This window comes from Hoplias malabaricus, chromosome 15, assembly GCF_029633855.1.
Source record: "Hoplias malabaricus isolate fHopMal1 chromosome 15, fHopMal1.hap1, whole genome shotgun sequence".
In the NCBI taxonomy this organism is placed as follows: Eukaryota; Metazoa; Chordata; class Actinopteri; order Characiformes; family Erythrinidae; genus Hoplias; species Hoplias malabaricus.
This window is the reverse complement of record NC_089814.1, coordinates 7,249,932-7,272,832: the sequence shown is the minus strand read 5'-3', so window position 1 is coordinate 7,272,832 and position 22,901 is coordinate 7,249,932. Positions and strand designations below refer to the sequence as shown.

General features: G+C 44.1%; 2 protein-coding genes across 4 annotated transcripts in view; both read left to right on the top strand.

Moving 5' to 3' along the window:
* Positions 1 to 1,814: 1,814 nt before the first annotated feature.
* On the top strand, positions 1,815 to 7,595 carry LOC136668707 (leukocyte cell-derived chemotaxin-2-like). Its single transcript, XM_066646383.1, has 5 exons — positions 1,815 to 1,857; positions 3,691 to 3,966; positions 4,321 to 4,408; positions 5,350 to 5,492; positions 6,017 to 7,595. The coding sequence occupies exons 1-5, from the start codon at positions 1,815 to 1,817 to the stop codon at positions 6,181 to 6,183; spliced, it is 717 nt and encodes a 238-aa protein (XP_066502480.1). The 3' UTR covers positions 6,184 to 7,595.
* A 1,926-nt stretch (positions 7,596 to 9,521) lies between these two features.
* sh3pxd2b (SH3 and PX domains 2B) overlaps positions 9,522 to 22,901 on the top strand; it is a 45,675-nt gene continuing 32,295 nt past the window's right edge. For all 3 annotated transcript variants that reach the window (XM_066645666.1, XM_066645665.1, XM_066645667.1), the window contains exons 1-2: positions 9,522 to 9,818; positions 16,496 to 16,576. In XM_066645666.1, coding sequence (XP_066501763.1) covers positions 9,747 to 9,818; positions 16,496 to 16,576 — 153 coding nt within the window. In that variant the 5' untranslated portion in view covers positions 9,522 to 9,746. The remainder of the gene's footprint in view (positions 9,819 to 16,495; positions 16,577 to 22,901) is intronic.

Sequence of the window (22,901 nt, the reverse complement as noted above, 5' to 3'; positions counted from 1 at the left end):
TCATCTTATGTTTTAGAATAGAAAGTGCACATTTATCATGCAATACCATTTAACGGTCAGGAGAGAGCACCCTAATCATTCATTCATTCATTATCTGTAAGTGGACTGTGGGAGGAAACCGGAACACCCGGAGGAAACCTACGCAGACACAGAGAGAACACACCACACTCCTCACAGACAGTCACCCAGAGGAAACCCACGCAGACACAGGGAGAACACACCACACTCCTCACAGACAGTCACCCGGAGGTAACCCACACAGACACAGGGAGAACACACCACACTCCTCACAGACAGTCACCCGGAGGAAACCCACGCAGACACAGGGAGAACACACCACACCCCTCACAGACAGTCACCCGGAGGAAACCCACGCAGACACAGGGAGAACACACCACACTCGTCACAGACAGTCACCTGGAGGAAACCCACGCAGACACAGGGAGAACACACCACACTCCTCACAGACAGTCACCCGGAGGAAACCCACGCAGACACAGGGAGAACACACCACACTCCTCACAGTGTTGCTTGTTAGAACCTAATAATGCCCAAAATGGCTTTTCACAGCCCAAACATAAACCATGCAATGTGTATTTGAAGTAATTCATGAAAAAAAAAGAAAAAGCTCCCAAACAAAATACTATGTAATACCACATGTGATCCTCTATTTAGACTTGAATAAATATCAAAATAAATATATTTGGAACACTTTGAAACTTTTCTGGTAAAGTTCTATAAATAAATCAACATCTGTGGACCACTGGTGATGTCTCTAGAGTCATTTATGGTGAAAAAAAGAAAAAACTGTGAGCGTCTACTTTTTTTTGGCATTTAGGAGTTAATTGGAAGCATATGTAAATTATATTATGATCAAAATACACATATTTTATTACTTTAAAGTGTCATTTTACACAAAAACCCAACTATTTAAATTTATTCCAAGTATTTAGCAATTAGCTATTTTTCTGAAATTCTGAATTAATTAATTATAAAGAGTGGAGCACTGTGGCGTGGGGGCCTCAGGGAGCATGGGCCATACAGAGTGTCACCCAGCAGGTGCCCTGTAAAGAGATTTGGAGTTGTAGTGTCTCCTTGTGTTTAAATGATTGGTTTGCACGTGGTGTTAGTTTGTGTAGTGTCTCCTCTTACGTTTTGTTTGGATTAAACACAGGTTGGAGGTTATTTTGAGTCTTTGTAAATTCTTGTTGGAATCAAGAGCGTAAAGTACCTGACCATTACGTTCCCCTCATCTTCTAAACACTGTTGAAATGTAGACAATCATAGGAATATCGCTCCAGTTTAGCCGTGCACAGTTTACAGTTTTCCCTGTCCAGACATGCTATGCTACAAAATGGTGTCAGAAGCCACATTAGCGAATCTGTTTAAATTAATAAACACTTATGGCAAAACTATGGCTCAGATCCTTCAGACATGTTCATTACTTCTTTACAGCTGGTATGATATGAATCTCCCTTATTCCCACCATCCAGGAGGACTATGAAGGTTTCTCCTGTAAAATAGAAATAAAGGTTTCTTCATAAGTGGGAGGAAAAGGGCATGTGTTTAACAGCCAGAGTCAATATTGATGAAGGAAGGCTGTTCACCACCAGGATAAAATATTCTTGAGCTCACACACTGCATTCTTTGTTAGAACCTCAGTGAACTCACAACGTCAAATAACGGTGAGCTCTGGTTTAGTTTGAATAAGCTATTTCTAGATTTATAATCAATCGATTCACATTTCAAATCTGAATGTACTATTTTATGCTGTCTTTTTATTCTTCAGACTTTGTAATTGCTGGGTTTACGAGATGTTGTTGAAATCCTGCCTGGGTTTCACCCTCATAGCCTTCTGTAAGTAAATCTGAACGTCTGTCTGTTTATTCACCAGAACTTGCAAGTTTTGTTTATGAGTCAGATGTCATTTAAAAGCACTGTATCTGTGATGTTCATTAAAAGCAGCGGTGAAGAAATTTTTAGATGATTCCAGTAGTTTCTAACTGTAGAGAGGTTGGGTCTTTCATTTAAGAACCTTTTCATTTAAAGATAAATTATTGTTGCTTTCCTTGCTAAATGTGTTCAGAAGCACACACTGAGCTCTCTCTCTCTCTCTCTCTCTCTCTCACTCATACACACACTGAGAGGGAGAACTTTGTGGGGTGATGTCATGGCTTCCATTATGCGTTGGTGTTTTCTCACAGTTAGTGGCTTTTGTGTTTGCATTGGTTGTTTATGGCTTTTGGATGTGTTGTGATATATTTGTGTTCTGTTTGTTATATTTATGCCTGTTTCCCTCATTTTGTGTTATCCACCGTTTTCCCAGACAGCGAGCATACATCGGTCCACTGGCATAAAAATGCTGGCACACCACTGACTGTAGATCACTGCTGATTCACCATCGGACCACTCAGATTACTGTCCTGTACGGGATATAACTCATTTATAATCTCCTCAAACAGATTTTAAATTCACAGAGACTTTTATTCTGGAAAACACACTAATACAAATATTACCAACAACTATGAGAGATATAATAATAGTGTGACCAGACGTCTTCTTTTACCCGGACGTGTCCTCTTTTTTAGACTTAAAAAAATGTCCGGGCGGAATTTCACAAACGTCCGGGATTTTGTTTTTCTAGAGTTTACATAGAACTTCGAGAAGTTTCCTTCACAAACTAGTCCCGCCCTCCCCTACTCTGATTGGTTCGCTTGAGTGAGAAGGGGGCGTGGTGAAGTAGCCTAAAATCTTCTGATTGGACGGTCTGACTGTAGAGCTACCGTTATTGGTCGATAACCTTCTCTGTAAACATTTAATTGGTCAGTCTGCACGTCAGTAGTCCTTGTTTACGTCAGGCATCTCGAGCAGCTATGCCGAAACGTAAATGTAAGTTCTCGGATGAATTAAAAAAAAAATCCCATGTTTTCTGTAGCAAATAAAGGGACCTAAAAGCACACATAGGTTCAGCTAAGTATACAACGGCAGCGAGGGGCGTGACCTCATCGAAATTGGGATCGAAAATGTAAATTGGACTGTGAATGGAAAAGTGCTAAAATGTGTAATTTTGTCTAAAATTCTGTGTAAAACACTAGTGGACCTCCAACTTTGCCCTCAGTGGGTCAAAAGTGGTCCACCGTCTTCTTGCTCTCAGGGTTGTGTTGCCCTTAGTCACAGCAGTGAAAAATAATGGAAAGGCCACCACAGAAATGGGTCTTACTGTGAAGTTTCATGTGAACAGCTAAGAAATAATAAATGAAGCATATGTTTAAAGCTCACCATGACTCTCTTGTGAAGGTCCAGCAGTGAACGCTAGCTTGTAGAATAAACAAAATGGACACATAAGCAACACTGTATTTTAGCAGTCATTTTTGAAGGGAAAAAACTTTACTGCAGTGAAATGTGAGGTGAAAATCTACGGGAATCTAAGGGAAAACAGTGTTTACCAACATTTAAGAAGTTTAGAAGAGATTCCTGCATGAATTATAAGTGAGAAACAATGAAATAAATATCCACAAGTAAACAATAAGTAAAATATCAGTAGTGTTTGCATAAATGTACATTTACATTTCAATTGTGGTGCAGTGAACGCATTACAGAGTATTAGGAGTTTTACTTGATGGCTGTTATTGCTGTAAATCTGCTCCTCAGTGGACATTTTAATTGCTTTTCTCTTGCTTGTGTTGTAAGTGTTTCTGTTGGGACACACGCTTGCTTTGGAGAGGAAAAAGACAGAAATAAAAGGTATTACAAAGACTGAAAAAGGGAAAAAGACCAAAAACTCAAAGCCAAATAAAGATGCTGCTGTACTCAGGAAGAGTAGAGTGATAAACACACCAATAAGAAATGAGCCGGACTGCACAGAAATTGGAGGAATCTGCCAGGAGCACACCTACATCTGCCAGGGGAGATACCTGAAGAACCTGAAGTGTTCTGGAGCGAAGAAGCAGCAGTGCTGTGTACCAGGTCATTTTCATTTATTCATTCATTTTCTATAACAGTTCATCAAATTCAGGGTCGTGGTGGGTCCAGAACAAACCTGGAATCACTGAGCACAAGACAGTAACACACCCTGGAGGGAGCGCCAGTCCTTTGCAGGGCGACACACACTCACACATTCACAAGTAATTACAGTTTAGTAAAACATAATATTCTATATAATGTAATAAAATAAAGTTCTACCGGTCTTGTAAAGATTTCACACTGAAATGTAAATTGTACGGTGCATCACCATGTTACAATAGTTTTATGTTTGCTTTATATTATAAAAAAAAATTCACTCCAGACATTTGAACAGTCTTCAATATTCTTCTCCAGCAGCTGCCTGGGACGTGCTGTGTGCTGGAACTCACCAAAACAGAGTGCGAGCCTGTGACAGGTTTGGCTGCGGTGGCTTTAACACCAAAAGGTAGCTATGCACAGGTGCAGTTTTTGAGGATTACGCCTTTTTTCTGACATCATACAGTGTCATTTAAGATGGCACCTGTCTTTTCACAATGCTAGTTATTCAAATGAACATGATGTTAGCACGGTGGTGCAGCAGGTAGTGTCGCAGTCACACAGCTCCAGGGGCCTGGAGGTTGTGGGTTTGATTCCCGCTCCTGGTGACTGTCTGTGAGGAGTGTGGTGTGTTCTCCCTGTGTCTGAGTGGGTTTCCTTCTGGGTGACTGTCTGTGAGGAGTGTGGTGTGTTCTCCCTGTGTCTGAGTGGGTTTCCTTCTGGGTGACTGTCTGTGAGGAGTGTGGTGTGTTCTCCCTGTGTCTGAGTGGGTTTCCTTCTGGGTGACTGTCTGTGAGGAGTGTGGTGTGTTCTCTCTGTGTCTGAGTGGGTTTCCTCCGGGTGACTGTCTGTGAGGAGTGTGGTGTGTTCTCCCTGTGTCTATGTGGGTTTCCTCCGGGTGACTGTCTGTGAGGAGTGTGGTGTGTTCTCCCTGTGTCTGCGTGGGTTTCCTTCGGGTAACTGTCTGTGAGTAGTTGGTGTGTTCTCCCCGTGTCCGCGTAGGCACAGTCCAAAAACACACATTGGTAGGTGGATTGGTGACTCAAAAGTATCCGTAGGTGTGTTACAAAGGTTATTTCCTTCTCCTGTAAAGATTGTTTTGGCAGATGTTTTTCATTGGACAGCAACAGTATGTTAATATGAGAGTAATCCCACAGTTGTGATGTCATTACTGAAATTGTCCAAGTGTTTGCAGCACTTATTTTATAAAGGGATTTGGGATCATATTGTGAATTTAACCATTTAGACAGCATTTGTGGCATGTAATGCTTGCACTGGCCTGTGGCTGGGTAGCTTACTCTCCTATCATTCCTTTCACATGTTCTAAAAGCTGCTCTGGATGTGTTTCAGTGATGGCGCTCTACACAAGGCTGTGGATGTAGTGTGTGATGACTTTGGCATCATCAATGCTCCTTTCTCTGGAATTCTTGGAGGCCCAGTGGGGAGGAAAGTTGGCGTCTTTCAATATGACGGCATCAAGCTCTCAAACTCTGGTACATTGGAAAAAATTTACCACTGTTTAAAACACATAATAAGGTTGGGAAGACATAAGCACTACAGCGATTGACTTTGCTTATATCTACACTGAACCATCACTGGATTAGTATCAGCTCCAATGATCATATAGGAGCACTTTGTTGTTCTACAATTACAGACCACCTGTTTCTCTGCATACTTTCTTATCCCCATTTTATCCTGGACTTGAATGGTCAGGACCCCCATAGGACCGCCACAGGGCAGGTATGATTTCGGTGGTGGATCATTCTCAGTGCCGCGGTGACACTGATGTTTGTGGTGTGTTTGTGTGTGAGTGGTGGTATGAGTGGATCAGACACAGCAGTGCTGCTCCTGTACGGCCAGTGGATCTGATAAAATGCAAATACATTTATTAAAATGGTCATAACATATATTTAAAGATATAAGACGTGGTTCCTTTGTTCTGTTTTTGTTGCTGATATCTTCCACTGTCTATTGACATGTCTTTTTCGTGTGTGTTTTTTTCTCTGCATCTCCCCAGTGCACTGTGTGAAAATCTTCAATGTCCGGCCTTATCGCTACACAGGGCCCATTGGTCAGGGCCAGGCCCTGGGCTACCTCCTCCCAATCCAGGAGAGTTTCTCAGGCATCACCTCACACCTGGAGCTGCAGATGTGTGACCAATCTGACCCCACACCCTTCATCTGAAACCATCACTGACAAGAATATAAAAGAAACAGAGCATAATATTTACATCCTCAATGTTGCAGACGATACTTACATGAGTGATATTATAATCTGTTTTCCCATTTATTTTTATTCAGCTTTACTCATATGAGATGAAGAATAGCATTTATTGAAGCCTCAGTGAACAAGTTTATGCTCCGTAGTCCATGTCCCTACAAGATACACTGTATGGACAAACTTATTGGGACACAACTACCTATCAACCATCAATGAATGCAGGTGTTGCACCTAGCCATGCTGCCTGCATTTACTGACAGTTGTGCAAGAATGGGCTCATTGAATTTGAGCGTGGTACAGTAATAGAATGATGCCACCATTACCTCCCTCCTTAGGAACCACAGCAACTCGGCCATAAAATGGATCTTCTGACTCAGTAGCCACAACTCCAAACCTCCTCTGGCATCAAGATCACAAAAACCGTGCACCTTACATCACCAAGACGGAGTGATTTCAGGGGTTGGCGTAGACCCCCTTAAAACTTAACGCTTCAGCATACCATGCTTTGCATGATTTCAACTTTGTGAGAATAGTTTAAGGAAAGTGCTTCAGTGGCCCACACAGAGCCCTGACCCTAACGCCATTGATCTCCATGGGTTTGCAAGCCAGGTCTTCTCATCTAACACCTGGGTCTGAACTCACAAATGCTCTTGTGGATGTAGGGGCTAAATTTCCAGTTCATAATCTGGTGCAAAGCCTTCCCAGAAGAGTGGAAGCTGTTATAACTGTGAAGGAGACCAACTCCATATTGTGTCAGCGCAGAATGTGGGAGTGGCTGGAGAGTTCCCAGCATGCTCTGTGGATGCACTTCTGTTGTGTAAGAGCTAGCTTTGCGTTTGTGGTTTTGGACTTGGTGTGTGGCGATCTTTGCTGATGGATTGTTATTCACGCTCCTGAATTTTGGGGGGCGTCTCTGCCAGTTCCACCGTACACCAAGCTGTGGCCCATTTGCTTTTTTTCTGAGTAGTGCCCCTGATAGGACACTTCAATAAAGGTGACAAAAGGTGCAAAGGTTACTTTGCTTTTCAGCACACAACTATATTAATGCCTATAGATTTAGAATGGGATGTTATGAACGCGCCACTATGTGTGATATGTATCTGTCCCGATACTTTTGGTTAGATAGTGTGTATATATGTATATACATTCATTAAATATATAATGGGGCGGCACAGTGGTGCAGCAGGTAGTGTCGCAGTCACACAGCTCCAGGGACCTGGAGGTTGTGGGTTCGATTCCCGCGCCGTGTGACTGTCCGTGAGGAGTGTGGTGTGTTCTCCCTCTGTCTGCGTGGGTTTCCTCCGGGTGACTGTCTGTGAGGAGTGTGGTGTGTTCTCTCTGTGTCTGCGTGGGTTTCCTCCGGGTAACTGTCTGTGAGGAGTGTGGTGTGTTCTCTCTGTGTCTGAGTGGGTTTCCTCCGGGTGACTCTCTGTGAGGAGTGTGGTGTGTTCTCCCTCTGTCTGCGTGGGTTTCCTCCGGGTGACTGTCTGTGAGGAGTGTGGTGTGTTCTCTCTGTGTCTGCGTGGGTTTCCTCCGGGTGACTGTCTGTGAGGAGTGTGGTGTGTTCTCCCTGTGTCTGTGTGGGTTTCCTCCGGGTGACTCTCTGTGAGGAGTGTGGTGTGTTCTCCCTGTGTCTGCGTGGGTTTCCTCCGGGTGACTGTCTGTGAGGAGTGTGGTGTGTTCTCCCCGTGTCTGCATGGGTTTCCTCCGGGTGACTGTCTGTGAGGAGTGTGATGTGTTCTCCCTGTGTCTGTGTGGGTTTCCTCCGGGTGACTGTCTGTGAGGAGTGTGGTGTGTTCTCCCTGTGTCTGCGTGGGTTTCCTCCGGGTGACTGTCTGTGAGGAGTGTGGTGTGTTCTCCCTGTGTCTGCGTGGGTTTCCTCCGGGTGACTCTCTGTGAGGAGTGTGGTGTGTTCTCCCTGTGTCTGCGTGGGTTTCCTCCGGGTGACTGTCTGTGAGGAGTGTGGTGTGTTCTCCCCGTGTCTGCATGGGTTTCCTCCGGGTGACTGTCTGTGAGGAGTGTGATGTGTTCTCCCTGTGTCTGTGTGGGTTTCCTCCGGGTGACTGTCTGTGAGGAGTGTGGTGTGTTCTCTCCCTCCAGGGTGTATTCCCGCCTTGCGCCCAATGATTCCAGGTAGGCTCTGGACCCACCGCGACCCTGAACTGGATAAGCGCTTACAGATAATGAATGAATGAATATGAATAAATATATAATGAAGCTTTGATGGTGCCACTAAAAGCAGTGTTCCTGCTATAGACAACCAGGGTCCTGGAGTCCAGAAAGTTATTTTTTCCACGTGTTGTGGTTTATTTTCTCCAAGTGCTCCAGGTTCCTCCAACAATCAAAAAAAAAAAACAAACCATTGGTGAGTCAGTTTGTTATACAAAATTGTACACGTGTGTGTGTGTGTGTGTGTGTGTGTGAAATATATCCCCAGCAAAGGCCTGCCACCCAGGATATGTTCTCATCAAGCACACTGCAACCCTGCGACCTGGACCTGTAATAAACAGTTATAGAAGATGAATTGCTTAATTATTTATTCATTCATTCCTTCATTCATCGTATTTGATGCATTCATTCATCATTAATTAATGAAGGAATCGCTGTTTGTTGTTGTTGGAGAGATTAACAGAGAATTGTATGTGTAGTATTAAGCAACTGCCACTGGGTGGCAGCACTAATGTACAAGTGACAAGGAAACTTAAATATAAATAAACAAGTAAGCTATAACACAAAGCATATCAGCATTGAATTAGTATACTCTGTATTTCTGTGCACCCTACTCTAATAATAACCTTTAACATAAGTGGCCAAACACGGCCAGCGACTTTTTTTCGACGAAATATTTTGATGTAGTGTGTAAACCCAGTTAAATGTTAAGACCGAGAATGAGTGGTGAGGTGTGTATAGTGTGGGACACACCTCTGCCTCTCCCTGAGTTTGTGTCCCAGGTGCTCGGACGGAGACAGTTAGAGTGATAAATTGCCCTTCCTTCCTTTCTTTCTCCCTCTCTTTCCTCTTTCTCTCCTGTTGCACTGTCCCTTTAAAGTCTCGCCTGGTCGTTCATGAAGGAGCCTCCAGTGGAAATGGGCCTAGGAGCGGCAGTTGCAGACGGTTTAATCTCCACCCATTTTCAGGAAAACTCCCGCCCTCCTGCACTGGGATTGGTTAACGTCTCCTGCGAGTATAAACTATGGACCAATCGCAGCGCGAGTCACGACATTCCAAGTTTTTCACAGCTTAAGTGGGCGGGGCTTTTCTGAAAACGAGTGGAAAGAGAAACGCAGTCCAGCGGTGGCAGTAAACAGGAGAGCCGCAGAAAGCGTATCTCCTGTCTGTGAACAGAAAGCCGACGCTTCGTGGACCATTAACAGCTGCTTCAGCTAAAAAACACACACGTTCTCCGCATCCAACAGATGCCATAAGCTCATTTGGGACAAGTTTATCAGCGTTGCTGCTTTCCTTTCCTCGCTTCTGCCGTTTTAGTGGGAACTTTTTCTAGGAGAGGGAAGAGAAGAGAAGGCAACATGCCACGACGGACTGTTCAGGACGTAACAGTTCAAGATGTGCAGAAGAGAAGAATCCCCAGCAAACATTATGTAAGTGTACTCACTTTCCTGCAAGTCTACTTCCCACTCGAGTCGTTTTCACCCGTTTCTCCCTTTGTTTTGATAAGTTTTGGGGGCATTTTGAGCTAGGCTTACTTGAACAAAGAGGGGTTGAGAAAATGAACTCCAGCAGGATCAGATTACACTGACCCACAGAGACAGGACTAGACCTGGAAATATGGGAGTTTTCCATGAGAAGTTGAGAACTCATAAGTGTTTGGTTTGTGTCACTCCCATGTTTAAAACCTTTATTTACTCTGCAATAAAAGCAGGTTGTTGTGTCTGAGATATTATTGCATCTTTAATAGTTTTGTTTGTCTGAGTTTTCACTGCACTGACATGGGAATGATCTTCATGCCATTGACTTCTCACAAAAGCCCAGAGAAATCACACACTCCTGCAGTGGTAGAGTACTCCACTGTTAGAGTTACTCTCCAAGAAGTTTCCTTTGTTCCCAATCTGTGATGCAAACTGCCATCCTGGGCCTGGGATTACAAATGAAGCATCCAGCTATCTGTAAAGCTATCAGACGCGTTTGTAAATGTGTAGGCATTCTGAGTGTTATGTTAATGTGAGGATGGGTGTGGGTAGAGGATGTGGACTCACTGACCCGTGTATGGTGACAATACTAACACCCCAACAGGGATGTTTATGAATATTTATATGTTTCTACGTAGGTAAAGATGGGGATGTTTAATACTGACATTTATTCCTCTTTGATTAGAAAACGAACAGTGATCATGAGGTTGAATTGCAATGTCTACATTATTCTTTGGCAGTCTACAGGTTAAATGCTCATACAGCTTCCTACAAGTTCTTCTGGGGCTTATGTATATATTAAGGCTTTGTGGAATGATATTTACTAAAATAATATCTTTGGAACATGAAATAAGCCGTACATAGTTATTGTTCAGTTTAATTCATTTGGTAAAAGCATAACTCAAAACAATTGTCATATCATTATCAATAGTGACAGCAGTAGCTTTCCCACGTCTTACTGAAATATATAACTATTAATCACACTTGTAAATGTCTAGCACAGGTTTTCAGCTTTTAATTTATTAGAGGATGGTACGTACAGCATATACGCCAAGGGTCCCGAGTACCACACCCTGCTTACCATTCCTCTCAAGGCCATGAAAGTCTACCAGCAGCTTTTACAGTCATGCAGCCTGTAGGCCTTGTTGGGTCAGGCTCTGAGCCCAGTGTTTTATGGACAATGGCAGTGACCAGATTAACATGTGGCCATTCCGGCCTCTCCTTAAAACAGCTGAGATCACTTCAACTAAGTTGTTAATCACGTTTTAGGGTTCGTCCATTTGGAACATGCCATAACCGCAGCTCTCCAAGGGGGTGCACACTTCTGCTTTTGAAATGTTGTTGTTGTTGGAAGTGGACTGGATGTTAGAAAAAAATTTGGATGCGATAACAACCATGTTATGTTCCTTCAGAAGTGAATCCATAGAGTTATTAGGTGTAGTAATGTTCAGGAGAGGCGGCACGGTGGTGCAGCAGGTAGTGTCGCAGTCACACAGCTCCAGGGAGGGTTCGATTCCCGCTCCGGGTGACTGTCTGTGAGGAGTGTGGTGTGTTCTCTCTGTGTCTGCGTGGGTTTCCTCCGGGTGACTGTCTGTGAGGAGTGTGGTGTGTTCTCCCTGTGTCTGCGTCGGTTTCCTCCGGGTGACTGTCTGTGAGGAGTGTGGTGTGTTCTCCCTGTGTCTGCGTCGGTTTCCTCCGGGTGACTGTCTGTGAGGAGTGTGGTGTGTTCTCCCTGTGTCTGCGTGGGTTTCCTCCGGGTGACTGTCTGTGAGGAGTGTGGTGTGTTCTCCCTGTGTCTGAGTGGGTTTCCTCTGGGTGACTGTCTGTGAGGAGTGTGGTGTGTTCTCCTTGTGTCTGCGTGGGTTTCCTCCGGGTGACTGTCTGTGAGGAGTGTGGTGTGTTCTCCCTGTGTCTGCGTGGGTTTCCTCCGGGTGCTCCGGTTTCCTCCCACAGTCCAATAACACACGTTGGTAGGTGGATTGGTGACTCAAAAGGGCCCGTAGGTGTGAGTGTGTGAATGTAGGAGTGTGTGTGTTGCCCTGTGAAGGACTGGCGCCCCCTCCAGGGTGTATTCCCACCTTGCGCCCAATGATTCCAGGTAGGCTCTGGAGCCACCATGACCCTGAACTGGATAAGATAATGACAGATAATGAATGAATGAATGTTCAGGAGACGCAGGGAGAAGGAACAAACTGAACGTTGTTAGGTTGATGGACTAGATCAGGCGACAGTCCTGCTTACTGTGCTCTACAGTGATAAATGTTTGTAGTCATCAATAATGAAATATGCCTTCATTTATTAGTAGTACTATTTACACAGTCGACTAAACCATTACATGACTGTGGACAAAAATAATAACATGCTGAACAGGACTTGTTTGTTTTCTTGATTTAGAAACCGGTCTACCGGAAGTGACCTCAGTCAGCTGTGAGTCATCTTTCATGCTGAGGACAGATAATGACGTGAGCTTGAGGATGTGAGGATGCTGGGTTTCCGTTTGTTTTGTGAAAATTGCTCTCCTCAAATGCCCCGGCTGGTAGCGAACCACAACACGACTCTAATGTATTAATGATGTGCCTTTCTGATTCCACTTCCACATTTCTGTGTAGGACATGAAAGCACGGCTGTTTTAAATCACTGCATAACAAAGTGTTGCACCATCGTGGGGTCTTGTGATATGACATTGTGGTTTAAATCAAATCCAGTCTGTGTCTTGTAGGGTTATAAAAATGCAACGAAAACAATCAGTAAGTAAAAAATTCTTAATCAGATTGTTCTGCTTAGAGCTCAACACCCCAGAGGTCAAAGCTATGTCACTTTATTTAATGAAAACCAGCATCTGTTCTTTGTGGCGTCATGCACCTCTGACTGTATAGGATTGGAATTTACGCTGGATCCTGATTGGTGCAGAACTGTAAGCTCTGACCTTACCATCACGACACTCTGAGTTCAGGTGATGCCTCAGCCACCCCAGACCGGGAGGGATAGAGAGTGCTATTGTCCTCGCTCTCTGGGTGGCCAGGATGGCCCTCCTCTGTCGTTGCTCACGGTGCAACCTAGCAGTGGTGTCAGCTAGACAGCCTGTGTTCTCCCATGCATATTAAGCTGTTCAGTGGCATTGAATTAACAGCGGTTTGAAACAGTGTTGGAATAGCCTCGTAGGTTTCAGAGGTTAAAATAAAACCTTTTTTTAAGGATGAGAATTTACTCTCTCTTTCACTCTTTTGAGTTGCTGTTTTTTGAATCAGTTCGACTGTATTCAGGTTTGTAATTCTCTCTGCATGCTGGATAACAGTGTGGACAGCTTTGGAGAGTGAAGGCTGCATATGCTTCCTCCAAGTTCTATGAAATCTCTTGCCAAATGATTAAGCCAGCAACCTTGGAATGCAGCGCTGTGAACTCCCTGGAGTTTGGAGGAGAAAATTCAGCTAACGCTGTCAGCATGTGGACAGCTGACTGAACTGTACAGTGTGCGCACAAAAAAAGACAGAGTGATCTCTACAATCCAAAATATTTTCTTCATTAGAACGAACTTGGACTGAGTGATATGACCCATGATCTGATCACAGGTCTTTTTTTTTGCACAGCATTCATTATTGATGAACTTTTTAAAATCATTTCCTAATGCTGAATGATTGGAGGGCGGCACGGTGGTGCAGCAGGTAGTGCTTTTGGGTCCAAAAGTGACAAGAAATAAATTATCAGATTTAATTTTAAATCTAGCTAACTTTCCAGTTAAACCTGGTTCAGCAGCAAAAAATCTTGGTGTCATAATTGACCCGGATTTATCATTTGATCAACACATAGGTAGTATCACTAGGACAGCTTTTTTACATCTTCGCAATATTGCTAAGATTAGAAATGCCTTATCCCTCCAGGACGCAGAAACATTAGTACATGCCTTTATTACTTCAAGGCTTGACTACTGTAACGCACTACTGTCAGGATGCACCAGCAGCAATTTAAGAGAACTTCAACTAGTTCAAAATGCTGCAGCTAGGGTCCTCACTAAAACTAGAAAATTTGAACATATCAGCCCAGTTTTATCATCACTTCATTGGCTGCCTGTTAAATTCCGCATTGACTACAAAATTTTGTTATTAACATATAAAGCTCTACATGGGCTTGCTCCTGAATATCTTCAAGATACAATTTCCTATTATGAGCCTCCACATTCACTCAGATCACAGAATACTGGATTTTTAAATGTTCCCAGAATTCAGAAGGCCTCAGCTGGGGGAAGAGCCTTTTCTTATAAAGCCCCCCAACTCTGGAATGATCTTCCAAAAAATGTTCGGGACTCAGACACAGTCGCAATCTTCAAATGTAGGCTAAAAACTCATTTGTTTAGTTTATCATTTGGTAGCTAATGCTCCCCCATAGATAAAGGTGGCAGATCCGGGGGGGTCCATGGACACAGGGAATTATAGTAAACTGAGACGCTGGTGTCGTCCCGCCGCTTCTCGCGATCACTCAGGTTTGTTGACGGTGGAGCGGAGGGATGCCAGTGTTTCAGGATGCTCCCGTGTCTGTGTGTCCTCCTGGTTCTCTCCTTTTAGTTAATGCTGTCATAGTCAGATCTGCCGGAGTCATTAGCCACACTCTGGAAATTTTTATATTTTCTACTTTACAAACACAAAACAGTTCAAAACTAATTCCATCCCTTTACATCTTTCCGAGTAAACGACTGCCCACCTGTCTGTCTGGACACTGATGGATGACTGTCGAGATCCTCCTCCACGCTTCAGACCAGCTGCCCACGCTCCAGCAACCACCAAGTGCCTTGAAGCTGTCCCTACACTGAAGTTCTCATGGACTACTAACTATCATCACCAGTAGATTGACCAGAGGAGGATGGGTCACCCCTTGTGAGCCTTGGTTCCTCCCAAGGTTTCTTCCTCAGCTGGGGGAGTTTTTCCTTGCCACTGTCGCCCCTGGCTTGCTCACTTGAGGGTTTTACATTTGTCTTTACATTTCATGTCAAATCTTGTCTTACTGGAATTCTGTGAAGCTGCTTTGTGACAACATCAGTTGTGAAAAGCGCTATATAAATAAATTTGATTTGATTTGATTTGATTAGTGTCGCAGTCACACAGATCCAGGGACCTGGAGGTTGTTGGTTCTGACTGTCTGTGAGGAGTGTGGTGTGTTCTCTCTGTGTCTGCGTGGGTTTCCTCCGGGTGACTGTCTGTGAGGAGTGTGGTGTGTTCTCCCTGTGTCTGCGTGGGTTTCCTCCGGGTGACTGTCTGTGAGGAGTGTGGTGTGTTCTCCCTGTGTCTGCGTGGGTTTCCTCCGGGTGACTGTCTGTGAGGAGTGTGGTGTGTTCTCTCTGTGTCTGCGTGGGTTTCCTCCGGGTGACTGTCTGTGAGGAGTTTGGTGTGTTCTCTCTGTGTCTGCGTGGGTTTCCTCCGGGTGACTGTCTGTGAGGAGTTTGGTGTGTTCTCTCTGTGTCTGCGTGGGTTTCCTCCGGGTGATTGTCTGTGAGGAGTGTGGTGTGTTCTCCCTGTGTCTGCGTAGGTTTCTTCCGGGTGACTGTCTGTAAGGAGTGTGGTGTGTTCTCCCTGTGTCTGCGTGGGTTTCTTCCGGGTGACTGTCTGTGAGGAGTGTGGTGTGTTCTCCCTGTGTCTGCGTGGGTTTCTTCCGGGTGACTGTCTGTGAGGAGTGTGGTGTGTTCTCCCTGTGTCTGCGTAGGTTTCTTCCGGGTGACTGTCTGTAAGGAGTGTGGTGTGTTCTCCCTGTGTCTGCGTGGGTTTCTTCCGGGTGACTGTCTGTGAGGAATGTGGTGTGTTCTCCCTGTGTCTGCATGGGTTTCTTCCGGGTGACTGTCTGTGAGGAGTGTGGTGTGTTCTCCCTGTGTCTGCGTGGGTTTCCTCCGGGTGACTGTCTGTGAGGAGTGTGGTGTGTTCTCCCTGTGTCTGCGTTGGTTTCCTCCGGGTGACTATCTGTGAGGAGTGTGGTGTGTTCTTTCTGTGTCTGCGTGGGTTTCCTCCGGGTGACTGTCTGTGAGGAGTTTGGTGTGTTCTCTCTGTGTCTGCGTGGGTTTCCTCCGGGTGATTGTCTGTGAGGAGTGTGGTGTGTTCTGCCTGTGTCTGCGTGGGTTTCTTCCGGGTGACTGTCTGTGAGGAGTGTGGTGTGTTCTCCCTGTGTCTGTGTGGGTTTCCTCCGGGTTCTCCGATTTCCTCCCACAGTCCAAAAACACACGTTGGTAATTTGTGTGTGTGTTGCCCTGTGAAGGACTGGCGCCCCCTCCAGGGTGTATTCCCGCTTTGCGCCCAATGATTCCAGATAGGCTCTGGACCCACCGCGACCCTGAACTGGATAAGGAATGAATGATTGGAAGAGATTTGTGTTTGGTGCAGTAAACCAAAACTGGAGGAAAAATATAAAAATAATTTAATTTGATGATTTTCATCTCGGCTTTATCCAACAATCCACCATTAACTTCCACCTATTTATAGAAACCACAAACTTAAAAACGTTTTTTCAAGAGACTGCACCCTCATTTTCTTATCGCAAGCTGCGTATATGATATCATCCTCGGTAAATTATAACACCATCATAATTAAACTTTGAACCATAATGACACCCATTTCTTAACATTCATTGTTCCATGTTTATTGTCTCCGTAGGTTTACATCATCAAGGTGTCCTGGTCGGATGGCAGCACAGAGGTCATTTACAGGCGATACAGTAAATTCTTCGATCTACAGGTAAGGTTTTATTAATCCACTGACTTTTCAGCTGTGAACACAGTTGCGAATACAGTTAAAACACACGACGTACTGAGGGAACTGTCTGTAGCCATTCCTGGGGCCCTGCTGGAATCATCATTTGGTATTAGCAGATTTGGAAAACGAACTAATGAGGTTTGGAAAGCTCAATGTGGATTTCACAGATAACCACAGAAAGGCTTATTTCAGATGGCAGCCATTAGGTGGACTGCTTTATAGGACAGGCGGGAAAGTCATCACTTGCGCTGATCTTTTTTGATACACAGACACGTGGAATTATTCAGGACATTAAATCTGAGAGCGTTTAATGCAGCTCCATCAGATTCAGTTATGCTTTCAGTCTCAGAAATAGGTGGAAATAACTATCTGTGAAAATACGCCATAGAAATAAAGCAACATTCCTGAAAAGGACCTGCTTGGACTTTGGCCCTTTACTGTGTATCTGTGTGGGTCATGTAATGTCTGGGATAACAAACCAGTGCAGGCAGTAGGCCGTCAGAATGTTTGGAATGGAAGGGTTTGGTCTGTGAAAAATACGCTATTTACCGTATTTTAACATTTATTATTAACCAAAGTACAAACATTGTCTTGTAAACTCAGGAAACTGCTGAAGAATTACCACAACAATAATCTGAGGAAACTCACTGATTTCTGTTTCCTGTTAAATAGTGTGTACTGTATAGGTGCTAATACAATATTGACCAAGAATAAACTCTATCCAGTGTCAGAATGATGTCAGCTAGGCACAGTGTTCGTGAACCTTCTCTGAAGGTACGTCATAACGTGTTATCTCTAGTTACAATGCAATGTGTAGTTATAATTCACAATATTTTAGCACAGAGCAGTTCAGCAGTAAAAATGAGCTGTTAATTCATTGTGAATAGAAGGGAGGCCTGAGTAGTGTACCACTTCTTGGTGGTGGGAAATCAGGTAAGTGCTAGTGCAGACAGGTCTGTGTTTTCATATACAAATGATGAACTTTAGAACTTCTGTGTATAAGTTATCAACGGTTAGAGAAGTTCATCAAGGACAAAAAACTAGGCACAGTAAACTTGCCGCCTGGCGTAACTTACCTAGGGCTTTGTTTTCCACCGAATTCTGTGAGAAACCTGTTTCTCATGTGTTCAAGGCTCTACAATAAAGACAGGCAGTGACCTCATGGTGTGACAAAACGGTCATTCCAAGCTGCTGCCAACCAGCTGCTTTTAGGCAAGCATCATTTTAGCATCCCTTTTTATTAGCTTCGTAAACCACCGCCCTAACTGTGTCTTTGGATGCAAATGAAAATGTGTTGCATGTTACATTTCACCCTCAATCACCACGTCCTTCATCATTTGGGATTTCCTTGTGCAACGGCACTATTCCAACTGTTGTAGCACGGTCTGAACCTGCCTTAGCTAATCTTAAATAGCCTATTTGTGTAAATGGGATCTTTCACAGAGCTATTGCTTTAAGAACAAAAAGTTGTTGAAAGAGCAATGGAAAAACACCAGCTTTTTGGTGTTCTTTAGAAAAGCTTTGAGAAACGACCTCGCTGAGGTGTGCTGCAACTTCATAACTTTAACTTTGCTGCACAGGATGTGCCTCGTCATCGCTTTACATTCCAGGGAAAAATTAAATAGAAACTTTGCAGCTACGAACATTTGCCTCTGGCTTTGATTAGAAAAGCACATGGTTTCACTTTTGAAAATTGTAGCATTATTCTGTGGAGAGTTTGCTGCTCTGGCATTTACCTTAAACTGAATATTCATCCAAACATTAATCATCACCGGTTTCACCTGGTTAGCTGTTAGCTAAACTCCCCCATAATACATTTTACCACCAGCACCAGGAGGGTGAGGCCGAACACATTCTTCCTGCACTACACATTAATTCCCCCACCGTGGGGAGGAGGCCACCCCACCCGCCTAGAGGGAGCAGGGCTATATGTGCTGTCTTAGGATTTCCAGGTTCAGATGGCTGAGGCATCCCTGGGGATCCAGTGATCTCCCTACATTTAGTTTTGAAAGGACTAAATCAAGGAAATCTGTTCACCTTCATGCCTTTCACAGGCGTTTGCCATGGCCCATTTTGTCTAGTGAGCTGTGTCTTATCGTCGTCTCTCATCTGGAAACAGTTAGATCTGTCAGATTTTGTCACATTGCTTAAGAAATCTGCAGCCATAAATAAAACTGTTTTAGGTTATTTTCTGAACTGCACTGAAGTAAATCTTAAGTTTCAGAATGTTACATGCAGCACTAGAGTATAGTCGGTATAATGGTAATACCGTATACAGCAGTATTTAAAATATAGACGGTATCTCAAAATGAGGGCAGTATTCATGACGTGTGTGTGTGGTATGTTAAATGTTTAAGTACATGGCCATAAAGTTAATTTGCACATTTAAGACGGACACAGGGAGGGAGTGCTATGGAAGCTCACTGACTGGTGATGTCACTCTGAAAAGCCCAGTAGATCACTGCAGAAAAAAAAAATGAAGCTGAAAGCTAAATTCTTCACCCAATTTTATGCTCATAGGTTTTATCCTCTAAATATGTGTGTTTTGAGCCTCAGATCACAACCACAAGTGCATGTTAGCTGGCCAGCTGTGTATCTTAGTTTGGACTGTTCCTCCAACACCAGTCGCTCTCTCAGAAACAGGTTTTTTATAATCAACACGTGTCTGATTGGGCTGTTCTGTGCTGAACTGCACAGTGCCGAAAACCCCTCCCTCACAGATATGAGGCTCACGTTTATACCCACGTTAATACTGTATACCACGGTAGTATTTTGAGACGTTATGACAGTATGAAAAATGTGGATGCTTAGGCTGCGCATTGTAGTTATAATAAATGTAAACACCAATGAAATAATAAGTAATAACTGTAATAAAACATTTTTGTTACTTGTCTGCTGTACACAGGAACATAAGGAAAACACATATAACTTTGTAGAAGACATTATAAAAACATAAACTATAAATTAAAAGAGACCCTGAAGGCTGGATGTGATACGTGCACTGGAAGGTTGGTGTGTCAGATTTTGAAAGTCTTATATCCCAAAGTCTAAAAGTTAAATGTCAGGTCCTCCTCTTATTTCTTAGCTTTTCTGTTGCTGATGAATGGGGATGGGCTGTTCACTACAGGGGTCATAACCTCTCCTCCCTCTCTCCTCCTTATCTTCTCTCACTCATGGCTTTTCTCTCCTTGACTCCCTTCTGTCTCAGGCTTTTTGTTTATGACTTTTGGAGCAGAATTCTCCAGAGCTGGCCAGCGTTTGCAGCGTCGGGACTGGAGAAAGATAGCTTTGATCACTTCTGATATGGATTTGATGCTTCTTTTCTTTTACATTTTTTAGTATTGGAATGTTGCCTAGCTGCACTATTACATCAAAATTAACTAATGTGGCCATACGCTGGATTTATATATTTCCGTTATTCCATAATAGTAATGTGGACCTTACTATGGAGCTCTTTATTCTCGTTGATGTAGGACCGCTAAAAGACTGCTGTTTCGTTTTGAAAGTCTGTTATGAATTAGCTGTTATTTGCTGTAGCAGTGTGTCACCGTCGGTTTGTTACTTTCTACTTTTCTGAGCAAAACAAAGAAAGAAAAACAGCGGCCTGGTGAGAGCCCTGTGCTGAGTCGGCAAATAGCCTAGAAGGGAGCAGCAGGAAACACTCGTCTCATACACGTCTACTCATGTGGTGCTGCCTTCAACCAATGTTTCACAACTGCGGAATGGACCGGCAATCATTCCAGCTATTTTCTACTCATGGTCCCTTTTTCTTTGAAAGATCTAAGCTCAGGGGTCGCCACCTCCCGCCTGAGAACCTTTAACTAGGATTTCACTGTAGCAACATGCTCTCCGTGTTAATTTCTGTATGGAGGTATGGGAAAAACGGCAACACGACCGAATAGAGGGTTAAACAACTTCTAATCTCAGTCCGTTACATCACCAACAAACTCTTTAAATGTAGCCATTCATTCATGCTGCAGACTGTATTTACTTTGAGTCCTTTGTGAGGCTGCAGTGAGTAGTGAGAGGATACAGGCGAGACAGAAAGGAAGCTTTTATCCCAATGAACTTTGTCCCAGACAGAAAGGCCTTCAACCAGCTAATAATAAAAAAAATTCAGCTGGATTCTGTGCATTCTGTTGGGCTTGGCCTGTGGCGGTGTGTATATTGTAATGCGAGTAATTCGCAAGTTAATGTCTGAGTCTCCCGGCCTTGGCACATAATTTAAGCCTTTGATATTGAACTATAGTTACAGCTACGTTTGTCCAAAGCTGATATTGGAAATATGATTATTGACTGATGTTTGTTACTTGTCTGATGTTCCTTTAATAATTACAATAATGAACATCTAAAATAAGCTCAAGACACTCAAACACTGTAATGCCCAACAGGAAGAAACACACATCTAACAACACCGTATTACACAGTGTGAGTGTGTGCTGTTTAAGGATAGGTTGCTTACGGGATTCCCGCTTACACTGGATGGTCGAGACTTTGGTACGTGGAATGGGAAGAGCATACAACTACGTCAGCACAGTTTGAGACGAGTATGGAGTGATTAAAGGTGACCTAGACTGGTCCGTGCTGGTTCGGATACTGTATGACACATTTTATCTACAGAAATGGACCAAAGTATGGACACAGTTCAGGTTTTAGCATCCCTTCTGTAAACATACTTTTGTTTTTATAGATAACTGGTTTGAGATAAATTTATGTGTAATTCATTAATTCATTCATTCATTCATTATCTGTAAGCGCTTATTCAGTTCAGGTTCGCGGTGGGTCCAGAGCCTACCTAGAATCATTTGGGCGCAAGGCGGGAACACACCCTGGAGGGGGCACCAGTCCTTCACAGGGCAACACACACACACACACATTCACTCACACACTCACATCTACGAACACTTTTGAGTCGCCAATCCACCTACCACTACCAGTCAAGTGTTTTTGGACTGTGGGAGGAAACCGGAGCACCTGGAGGAAACCCACACAGACACAGAGAGAATACACCACACTCCTCACAGACAGTCACCCGGAGGAAACCCACGCAGACACAGGGAGAACACACCACACTCCTCACAGACAGTCACCCGGAGGAAACCCACGCAGACACAGGGAGAACACACCACACTCCTCACAGACAGTCACCTGGAGGAAACCCACGCAGAGACAGGGAGAACACACCACACTCCTCACAGACAGTCACCCGGAGGAAACCCACGCAGACACAGAGAGAACACACCACACTCCTCACAGACAGTCACCCGGAGGAAACCCACGCAGACACTGGGAGAACACACCATACTCCTCACAGACAGTCACCCGGAGGAAACCCATGCAGACACTGGGAGAACACACCATACTCCTCACAGACAGTCACCCGGAGGAAACCCACGCAGACACAGAGAGAACACACCACACTCCTCACAGACAGTCACCCGGAGGAAACCCACGCAGACACTGGGAGAACACACCATACTCCTCACAGACAGTCACCCGGAGGAAACCCACACAGACACAGGGAGAACACACCAAACTCCTCACAGACAGTCACTCGGACCGGGAATCAAACCCACAACCTCCAGGTCCCTGGAGCTGTGTGACTGCGACAACTACCTGATGCACCACCCTTCTGTAAACATACTTTTGTTTTTATAGATAACTGGTTTGAGATAAATGTATGTGTAATGTGCACTAGAAAAATGAGCCTGAATTGTGTACATAGTTTTACCGCACCAAGCATTTCACACAAAAGAAGTTATGACTACCCTAGGAAAAGGTTAGATGGTTAGATGTAGCAAGGAACAATGCTTGTGACCTAATAACAGTTACTTTTGGAACAAAGACTGAAGAAAATTGTAGGCCTATTCTATGAGTAAGAGTGTGTCTGTGTGTGTGTGTGTCTGTGTGTGTGTGTGTGTATGTGTGTGTGTGTCTGTTTTGAAGGCCTTTCTTTATAATTTCATTATTAGACTTGATGTGATTAACCTCAGACCAGGCTGTGTATTCAGACCCCACGTCAGAAGTGAATTTTCTCGTCCAAACAGCGCTGTCTTTCGCAGCATAAACAACAGTCTAAAGCTCAGGCGTGACGCTCCCACATCTGAATGCAATTACTGCATGTGTGTGGGTTTCCTTCGCTGCAGTTCCGATACAAGGAACACCAGTGAAAAGCTAAAGAAAACCCACCCATTTCATCCCATCTGACAGATGTTCGTCATCTCTCTTTTCCCTCTCTCTCTTTGTTCAGCTGAGGAAGGAGTGGTTGTAAGGATGATGTAGGGTTCAGATTAATCATAAAGACCCC

Excerpts from the sequence above, each read along its gene's own strand:
- LOC136668707 (XM_066646383.1), top strand. The coding sequence starts at position 1,815 with ATGTTGTTGAAATCCTGCCTGGGTTTCACCCTCATAGCCTTCT. Across the intron at positions 3,967-4,320 it reads GCAGCAGTGCTGTGTACCAG|CTGCCTGGGACGTGCTGTGT; the intron begins GTCATTTTCATT and ends CTTCTCCAGCAG. Across the intron at positions 5,493-6,016 it reads CATCAAGCTCTCAAACTCTG|TGCACTGTGTGAAAATCTTC; the intron begins GTACATTGGAAA and ends GCATCTCCCCAG.